Source organism: Plectropomus leopardus, chromosome 13, assembly GCF_026936395.1.
Source record: "Plectropomus leopardus strain MGB_pleo_1.0 chromosome 13, ASM2693639v1, whole genome shotgun sequence".
Lineage (NCBI taxonomy): Eukaryota > Metazoa > Chordata > Actinopteri > Perciformes > Serranidae > Plectropomus > Plectropomus leopardus.
This window is the reverse complement of record NC_142188.1, coordinates 22,712,013-22,721,322: the sequence shown is the minus strand read 5'-3', so window position 1 is coordinate 22,721,322 and position 9,310 is coordinate 22,712,013. Positions and strand designations below refer to the sequence as shown.

The 9,310-nt window shown below is 43.6% G+C and overlaps 2 protein-coding genes across 4 annotated transcripts; one reads left to right on the top strand and one right to left on the bottom strand.

Annotated features, from left to right (window-relative positions):
- Positions 1–73: 73 nt before the first annotated feature.
- On the top strand, positions 74–4,499 carry unm_sa35587 (un-named sa35587). 2 transcript variants are annotated; one of them, XM_088086122.1, is made up of 8 exons: positions 86–195; positions 314–360; positions 1,089–1,194; positions 1,431–1,601; positions 1,696–1,764; positions 2,086–2,171; positions 2,932–3,066; positions 3,151–4,499. In XM_088086122.1, the coding sequence occupies exons 1-8, from the start codon at positions 135–137 to the stop codon at positions 3,409–3,411; spliced, it is 936 nt and encodes a 311-aa protein (XP_087942248.1). In that variant the 5' UTR covers positions 86–134; the 3' UTR covers positions 3,412–4,499. The 2 variants fall into 2 exon arrangements, with proteins under 2 accessions (XP_042358715.2, XP_087942248.1); XM_042502781.2 differs by having other exon boundaries at positions 74–360.
- LOC121955032 (uncharacterized) lies at positions 4,453–9,126 on the bottom strand. 2 transcript variants are annotated; one of them, XM_088086121.1, is made up of 3 exons: positions 9,051–9,126; positions 8,864–8,914; positions 4,453–8,376 (listed from the first exon to the last, which is right to left on the bottom strand). In XM_088086121.1, the coding sequence occupies exon 3, from the start codon at positions 8,220–8,222 to the stop codon at positions 6,522–6,524; it is 1,701 nt and encodes a 566-aa protein (XP_087942247.1). In that variant the 5' UTR covers positions 8,223–8,376; positions 8,864–8,914; positions 9,051–9,126; the 3' UTR covers positions 4,453–6,521. The 2 variants fall into 2 exon arrangements, with proteins under 2 accessions (XP_087942247.1, XP_042358751.2); XM_042502817.2 differs by lacking the exon at positions 8,864–8,914 and having other exon boundaries at positions 9,051–9,114.
- Between the last annotated feature and the right edge of the window lie 184 nt (positions 9,127–9,310).

Below are 9,310 nucleotides of genomic sequence, written 5' to 3'. Positions count from 1 at the left end.
GAGGCAGGTGATTGGAGGAGCGGAGGCTGTGGGGGCGGGAGGTGCAGTTCTCACTGTCCGCCTCTGGGTGCTGCTCAGAGGGAGGCGCTGCAGTGGTGCAAAGGGGAGACCGAGGTGCGACGTGGAACAGCAGAATGACACTAATGTCTTCAATAATGCAACAACTGAAGTCCGGCGACACAGTGAGAATAAAGTGTAAGCTTCCGGAAGTATCTAAAATGTAGCAAACTGAGTCAGCACTTGTGGAAAGGAGAAGTCGTCGTCATGGACGGCGGGTTGACTATCACTTTTTTATCGGTTGCGATGTTTGTAGGTTGTTTTCTACTTGGCTTCATCCCACTGTTGTTCAGACTCTCTGAGGTAAGTGTTTGTTTGCTTTTGTTTAGCCTATTTAAACTCCCTAGTGAAGTCCTGAAAAATGTCCAAACAGTCCTCAAATTAGTCACAAGAGAGTAATGTTTGTTTCTATATATGACCCCATCCACGTGACTGCATTATGAGGATTTATGCCTTTATATCATGTTGATTGATGAGTGTTTTTCACTAATATTTTATTGTCACCTGCGGTCAGCAAATCAAATGACTCATGAAAAACAACTAGATGAAATAATGTAAAAATATGACACAAATAAAAAATAGAAGTACTTTATAAAAAGAAAACAACGAAAGAAAAAGGGGAACACATATAAATCCAATCTACATTCCCACGCTGTTGTGAATTTTAACCATTGAAATGTATGTTTTTTTTTACATGTGGTCCCTTTTAAAAAAGCTTGCAAATGTCTCATGAACCTTTATCATGATATGAACAAGCACACAACGATATTGCAAACTCCCCATGGTGCACAGTATGCAAAATTAAATAAATCAAAAAAAAAAAAAAAATGTAAGTTGTCACTTATTGACACTTATGGTTAAATGGGCACGATACAATAAATGATATGCACAACATTAATAATAATATATAATAATGAGTAGCATTTCTTATAATCATGAAAATCGGAGAACTTGCAGCAGCTGTTTTGCCTGTCACATGATCTGGGGAAGAAATCCATTGAGATCAGCTGAAATCATGCACTGATCCCCAGAAAAGCCTCCAGTTTGTCTCCATCCTGGGAGCGGGACTCCTGTGTGGGACAGCACTGGCGATCACCATCCCTGAGGGAGTGGGCTTACTGGAGGAGTCATGGAGAGGTGAGCAGGGCCGACAAACATGAAACTTACAGTCTATTATGACACCTCCTTCCAACCCTTTGTCCTTGTTTGTCTTGCCAACTGCCATCACGCACAATCCACGCCATCCTCGCCCGCTGAATGTACGCCTGATTGTTTGATGAAGCGCACGGGGATGAAAGCAGCAAATGTGTGCTGCTCTGCCTTGTTGTTTTTGATGTGGATTTGATCAAAAGCTCTTCATCTCTCCTCTGCAGCGTCCTCCTCCTCGGATGTGCCATCCGATCTGAATGCCAGTGAAAAAAATGAAAATGCAACCTCACCAGAGATAGGCCCTCCGCCTCGGTTCATCATTGGGGTGGCTTTAACTTTGGGGTTCACCTTAATGTTTGTAGTGGATCAGATTGGAAGTTACCTCTCCATGCGTGGCAAGTTAACAGAACTCTCGCACCAGCTTCATTTTGCAGAATGTCGTCATATCTTCATACTTATCACCACAACATGTTCAATGTCTCATTTCAGACCAGACCACTCGTTTGCCTAACAGTGTCGGCATCACGGCCACTCTGGGACTGGTTATTCATGCTGCAGGTATGTATGCAGCACACACTGTTTCTACTAGCTTGTGTTTGTTTAAGGTACACAAGATGTTTCAAGGAATTCTGGGCCACAGAGCACTGGAGTTTCCACATGTGACTCAGCATGTGATTGCTTCACTGTTTGAGCCTTTTATGTGTTAAATGACCTAATTTTTCTGTGTCTATAGCACAGCCTGGAGGCTCAAGCTTCAACTTTATTGTCCTTTATTGTTGGACACTTTGCATGACAAAAACAGACACATAAAACCACCAGACTCATCTACGTGATGTGTAGATTGTTGTGACTGTTAACAAGATTTTTGTTTGCATATAGCTGATGGATTCGCTGTGGGTGCAGCTGTGGCCACGGGTCAAGTGACAGTGCAAGTTATAGTATTTTTAGCTGTGATTCTACACAAGGTGAGTTTCCCTGAGAGAACATCTCAGTTAAAGGTCCAGTGTGTAGTATTTAGGGGGATGGCATTTTGTTTTGTTTTCCTGAAACCTCCTTTATTCAGTCTTTTTAGTGGTTTAAATCATCAAATTAGTTTGTTTTTGAGAGGAAGAGACCTCTGGGGACAATTTCGGGTCCCAGTAAAAACCTCCTGAGCATCCAGATCTGAAGTTATCAGGAAAAAAGATGAGCACACATTAGCAGGTGTTAGTCTAACCCTCTCTGACATGCCATACAGCATGGGAGAAACATTGAATTGAAGCAAAGAACAAATTTATTCTCCATTTTAAGGGTTTCAATGATCCGGTTTATTTGTTTTGAAGAGTAAGAGACCTCTTCGGATAATTCGGCACCTGGAAAAAAAGAAATAAGGTGAGCACACATTAGCAGGTGCTAGGCTAGTACACCAAACTGCATAGGATAAACATGGATTTGTTGCAAGAAACTGCTTCATGTAGTGGTTTTAGCAGTTTTAATCACACGGTCTGTTTTGCAAAGAGGGAGATCTCTGAAGGCTCTGGTTGAAAATCTCCTGAACAATGAATGCTGAAGGAATTTTAACCAGGAGCAATTTCAGCTGGTTGCAATCTGCAATCCTCAATGCTAGATGCCACTGAATCTGCCTGAATCTTAAACACTGTTCCCATAGTCGATATAGTATTACCAACTGCATGCAATCTGTAAGAGAAACGATAAAACGACCTGACCAGCTGTCTTGTCTCCTAGGCACCTGCAGCTTTTGGTTTGGTCTCCTTTCTGATGCATGCAGGCCTTGAAAAAAAGTACATTCAGGGACACTTACTGGCCTTTTCAGCTGCAGCGCCGATACTCGCCATCGCCACCTACTTCATAATATACGCAGTAAGAAAGCACACATCAGCCATAATGTGCGTGCTGTGTTTCAGAGGTCGGGTATTGTCTGATTTGGCGTGTTTGTGTCCACAGTCTGGCAGCTCATCTCAGAACCAGCTCAGTGCGACAGGTGTGGGGATGCTCTTCTCAGCCGGGACTTTCCTCTATGTGGCCACGGTGCACGTTCTCCCCGAGATCAGCAGCAGCAGGTCGAGCCAGCCCCCCTCTGACCCCCAGCAGCACACCGGAGCCGAGGCCCACCATCAGCGACATCTGGGGCTCCTGGAGAGCCTCACTCTGATCCTCGGGGTCGGGCTCCCGATGGTGCTGGCTCTGGGGCTGAGGGACGACTGAGAGAGAGACATCCGGCCAGATAAGTGTAGTGCAAAGATCACCACGCCTGAAAGGAAAACACCTCCCAAAGATACTGTGCTGCGTTGACTTCCTGTATGGCGTCTGATGGAGTAAACAAAATGTGCTGTGGATTAGAGTTTACCTCGGCGTGTTTTAGTCTGTGAAACTGGTTTTTGGGTCCAGCTATTGTTTGCGTTTCAAAAGAGCTCTCCAGTGGGTGTGAAGAATCAGATAGGTAACATATTGTCCTCAGTGGACTGAGTTTCTATTCCAAGACTGACAAAAAGAGCTATAAGTTGCCAAGTCTGAATTCAATAAGCCTTCTCGAGGCGCTTTCATCATGTCAGGTTAAGGAAATGGCAAGTTCAGTGGTGAAATCCTAGTAACTGGATAGATTTACAGGAACAACCAAATAATCTGATACTGTAAGAGATCTAGGATGCACTTTTTAAAATAATGTCCTGTTTTTTGTTGTATAGTCCAGAGTTTGAAAATAGAACCAGACTTTCAGTCTATCAGTGTGCAATGGTACAAATGACCAAGTCTTAGGATGTGAATTAGTTTCATATGGAAGTTTTTAAGCTGAGTTTTTATCAGCACGACTGCCAAAGCCTCTTCTATATGAGGTCGAACACCAGCAGCAATTTGTAGAAGTAAACCCTTAATAATAATAAGCTCTTAATAATAAAAGAGTCACAGAAACAAGTGGCTGACAGTAGGCTTTGTACAACTGAGGTTATTAAGAGGTTTATTTCCAACTACAAATAATTTGCTGAATTTACTGTGTGTCTGTCACTTTAAGGGTCAAGGCTATCTCTCTTTCGGTTCCTTCTTTATCACACCGATATGCAGAAATCAGCATGGGATAAAAACATGTCAGCTCATGTTTTATGGTGTCTAGGACTGCTTCATGACTTGCACATTTTAGCTTCCTCACAAAACATTTTTTTTCATTGCAGAGGTGAACTAGAGAACCACACCAGTCTCTTAAATATACATAAGGAAACAAGCTTTAAATATCAAGGCATTATACACTTTGAATTGTGATGTATTTGATATGGTTTAATAAAACATTTGAACACTACAAAGTGATAAATGCGCACACATTTCTTATGGTCCGGAAGTGAAATAACATTTTAAAATCAGATACCAGATCAGTCAAAGCATCTGTGTTCATATCATACATTTACTTGAGTCCATGGACTCCAGTTTTGCCTCAATATTGTAATCTAATTTTCTCAATCTACCCTAATTTATACAAAGAAAATGTAAAGAAAATCCATATAATAAGACATGGTGATATGGTAAGACACTGATGGCCATAAGAGGATGAGAAAAGAGGAAAAAAACAAACACAATGCTGGTAAGCATTAAACAGTGTTACGACCTCAGCTCACCCGCAGCGCTGCAGCCTGTCTCATCTTCAACCTCCCCAAATTCCCCCATAACTCCTCTCTTATCTGCACTCCACAGGCTGCTAATAGCTGCTCATATCAAATACAAAACACTGATGTCAACCTTCAAAAACCCCAGTGGCTACGAGCCACGCTTTAACCCTCTACTCTCAGGTCTGCGGCCTTCACTGGTTTATAAGTTAAGCTAAACAATTCTGTGCTTTGGCTCAAATAGCAGAGATGTTTTTCGTTACTAAATATGGAAGCTGGTTATCAAATAAAGCATTTGGGGCCAAACATCAGGGTCAGTAGCCCTCAAGGGGTCCAACAAAGAGCACTGGAAAAATGCTTTTTTAAAAAACAACATGAAACTGCTTTTTTTTAAAGTGGTTTTTTTACTGATTTTAATCACCTGGCGCATTTGTTTTGGAGAAGAAGAGACCTCTGCCATTAATACAGCTCCCAATAAAAACCCCCTAAACAACCAGCATTAAATGGATCCTAAATGGGAACAGTTTCAACATGTTGCAATCTGCAATCCTCACTGCCACTAAATACCCCCCATATCCAATCACACTGTTCCTTCAGTTGTCATTATAAACGTATAATATTGAAAACATATGGCACAATCTCAGGGACGCTGGCACTTTGGCATCATATCAAAAAGAAACTGTGACTTAGGAGACATGACATCACTAAAAGCAAAGCTCTAACACGATGATGATCCGTGGGGTGATCCAGGGATCCCGCAGTGGCACCGCGGTTATAACACACTCACACACACACGTATGGCATGTCCTCATTACATTTCTAGATTGCAGAGTTTTCTCTGAATTCATTTATTTTAATACTGATTCTAATGTAAGCAGCTCTGGATGAGTGTGTCCTTTAATGCTTAAGCCCATGTATGCCAGCGTATTGCTGCCATGCCTGAAAAATTTACTTTTGTTGTAACAAGTAATGGCTCTGGTTCTAACAAGAAACTTATCACATTATTAAAAGATGTTTTTTTTTAAACTCTAACAAGATATTTTCTTGATTTAACAAGAAACTTAACACGTATAACATGATAACACTGTTGCAGTGTTGGAGATCAGCTAAAATGAGGAATATAACTCCTCTACAGGACTTGATTAAGTTGTGCTTTATTCTTTGGCTGAAACATGTCAATATTTTCGCTGTAATTGAGCTCGGTGGATGAAATTGTGATATGTCTGCGTATATCATCCACTGTGCTATATAACAGTAAAAATGAAGCAGAACTTAATCAAGTCCTGTAGATGAGTCATACTCCCCATTTTAGCCGATCTCCAACACTGTTTCCTCATTTAAACATGAGTTTTTACGTTATAACAATGTGTTATCACGACATGACGTGATAAGTGATTATCATGTCATACATTTTTGTTAAAACTAACATGAAAATATCTTGTTAAATCAAGAAAAGTTTCTCGGTAGAAAATGAAAATATCCTGTTACAAGAAGCAGATTTCTTGTTTGAAAATGAAAATGTTCTTGTTAAAACAAGAAAATATCCTGATAGAACAGGAAGATATCCTGCTTGAAAATGAAAATGTTTTTATTTTAACAATGAACTTTTCTTGTTAGGACTACATGCCGGTTTCTTTTTTCTGGCATGGCAGCATTCTGCCTCTGTTCTTATGAGAGGAGGTGCTGATGTGTTTCTGGAGTCAGGATGGGAGTTTTTGGTTTCTTTCACAGTTTGAGGCGGCTCATGGGGGCATTCAGCTGAGCCTCCAGAGCCATCTGATCAAAAGTTCGTCTGTGTGTCTGCTGTCTCACTCTCTCCCTCATGTGAAAGGAGGCCCGAGCCAGCCTGTGCGCCTCCTCCTGCATCTGCTCCCTCTGTCTCCGCAGCCTCTCCCTCCTCCACTCCTTCATGAAGATGCGGCTCTCTCTGACCCTCCTCGCGGCCTCCTCCTCTCTCTGTATCCTCTCCCTCAGCCTCTGGTGGCAGAGCTGCCTGTGTTTGTTGTGCTGCTGTGTCTGCAGAGCTCTGCTCCTCTGCTGGGCGGAGGCGTGCTCAGTGGCTCTCTCTGTGCGCCTCCTGCTCAGCTCCACCAGGATCTGTTTTTGTGTCAGCTGCTGGTTGCTCTGCAGCTCGGCCCTCTGCCGCGCTCTCCTCATCTGAGCCTCCTCCCGGGCCGCCCGCTCCTGCATCTCCATCAGCCTCGCCTCCACAACCTGGACCCGTTTCTTACAGGAGTGCAGCAGCTTCTTCTCAAGTGTGCTCCTCATCTGTGCTTCGACCTCCTCCGCCCGCTGCTCTACCTGCTGTTTCAGCAGGATGTGTCTTAGCAGCTCCCTGCGGTTCTCCTCCTGCAGCCTCTGCCTCTCTTTCTTCTCCTGCAACACTCTGCTCCTCCTGGCCCTCTGCTCCTTCTCCTCTGCCACCTGCCTCTCCTTCTCTCGCTCCCTTTCCTCCACCTCCTCCTTCTCTCTCAGCAGCTTCTCCTGGTAGCGTTTGCGCCCCCCTGCCTCCTTCTGTGCAGCCTTTATCTTCTCTCTGCGTTGTCCATCCACCTCCTCAATCAGCCTCTTCCTGCGGTCCTCCTGCAGCAGCACCTCCATCTCAAGTTGGACCGCTTTCTCTTTGGCCCGTTGCTCCCTCAGCCTTTTGCGGGCCTCCAGCTCCTCATGCCAGCGTTGCATGCTCTGCTTCAGTTTCTTCCTCCTGTTTTTCTCATCCTGAGCTCGCTGGGCCTCCTCCAGTCTGCGGGCCTCCTTACGCTGCTGTTCCTCCTGGTAACTGAGCTTGAGGAGAGCCTGCTCCTCCTGGTGCTTCACTAGCATGAGTGCTGCTATCTTGCGGTCTCTCTCTGACACCTTGACACACATCTCCTTGTTGATGTCATTGGTGAGCCTGTCCAGCAGCAGCTCAGTAGCCGGGGTGTGTCTGAGGTCTCCCAGGCTGAAGCTGCACACTGTGCTGCTGTCCGGCTCTCTGTTAGAGCACGTGCTTACTGATTTCCCCTTAGAGCACAGATCTGCATAGGGGATGGTCCTTGTTTTCAGTCTCCTGTCCCTTGAGTGATCCTTGAGTTTAGTTTCAGGCACCGCTTCCAGGCCTGACACCTTATCACCGGCCGGCCACCTGTCCCCGGCCGCCTGGATAATCCTCTCCCTCTCCTCTCGGCACATTTGTAAAAGCTTCAGTCTCTCTTTCTCGTAGGATTCATGCACGACTCTCATCGAATCAAAGGGCAAATCACGCCGCTCAGCAATCAAGTCGTTTAGCGATTTGATCAGAAGTTCAACAGGTTTGATGCCGAGACGCGCGCACGACTCCAGAGAGCGCGGGCTCGTAAGCACGTACCGACTCCTCTCCGCGTCCGCCGAGTCGAAGTTGTTCAGGTCCAGACGAGGCCCCGGAGCGGCGGACCTCAGCTCCCCCATGATTCACACAAACGTTAAAGTACCTGGATGCTAATGTCCGGTGTTTAAAATGTGCCTGCGGGCTCATCCGGTGCAGACGGGACTCTGCAGCGCGGAGAGGTCACGGAGGGATTAGCTGCGTCCTTCCACACAAGCGGCGCTCACTGCGTCTCAGCTGTGATAAATAACAGGCAGAGAGATACAGGCTTTAAACGTTTCCTCTCAATAATTAAATATAGCTTTATTTATACAAATATGAGATATTAAATGATAAATAAAGTACAATAAAAATAATAAATAAATAACAGCCTTTTAGAAAACATGTTTTGCTTGAAGCCAAATCTTGTAAATAACCAGCAGTGCCTCAAATGATAAATGATAAATACATAAACAAACAAATAAATAAATAAATGAAAGCCTTTTAGAATCCGGAAAATGGTTATCCCTTGTTTTTGTTTGAAGCCAAATATAACTTATAATTTAACATTTTAACAGGTGTAACAGGTAAAACACATTTTTGGGATCTGAGGATGTTTTAAATAAATACAAAACACAATAATTTAAAGTTGAATGTCCCTCCCCTGAATGTCCCTACCAAATAAAAAAAAAACATAATTCCCTTTCCAGTGCTTAAAAAAAAAAAAAAAAAAAAAATGAACTACCTTCGCCGTTTTGCACCACACCCTCTTCTTTTTATAAGTAACGAACAGTCCCTTAAAAAGGAAACAACAGTTTTTATACAATGATTTTAAGCTAAAATACTCTATACTATATATACCAAACGTTATGACGTAAATGATTTTAGTAAAAATAACACAGTAATAATATCAAAAAAAGAACAACACTAACCACTTGTCCCTTTGTAAAGAAACCATAAACAGCAGTCAGCTGGTTGTGTCAGTCAGCTGATGACTCTTCTGGTTACTTTGACAACAGGGACAATAAGTTTATAGAAGGGCGACTCTCGCGTTAAATAGCTACGTACAATATTAGCGCGCCATCTGCCGGTGAGTTATCGCGGGATGACCATCTCACTGCTGACGTTTGTTCACTGCTGGAGCTCTTCACTGACGAAGTCAGTTTCATATCCGTCAGACGATTTTAAATAG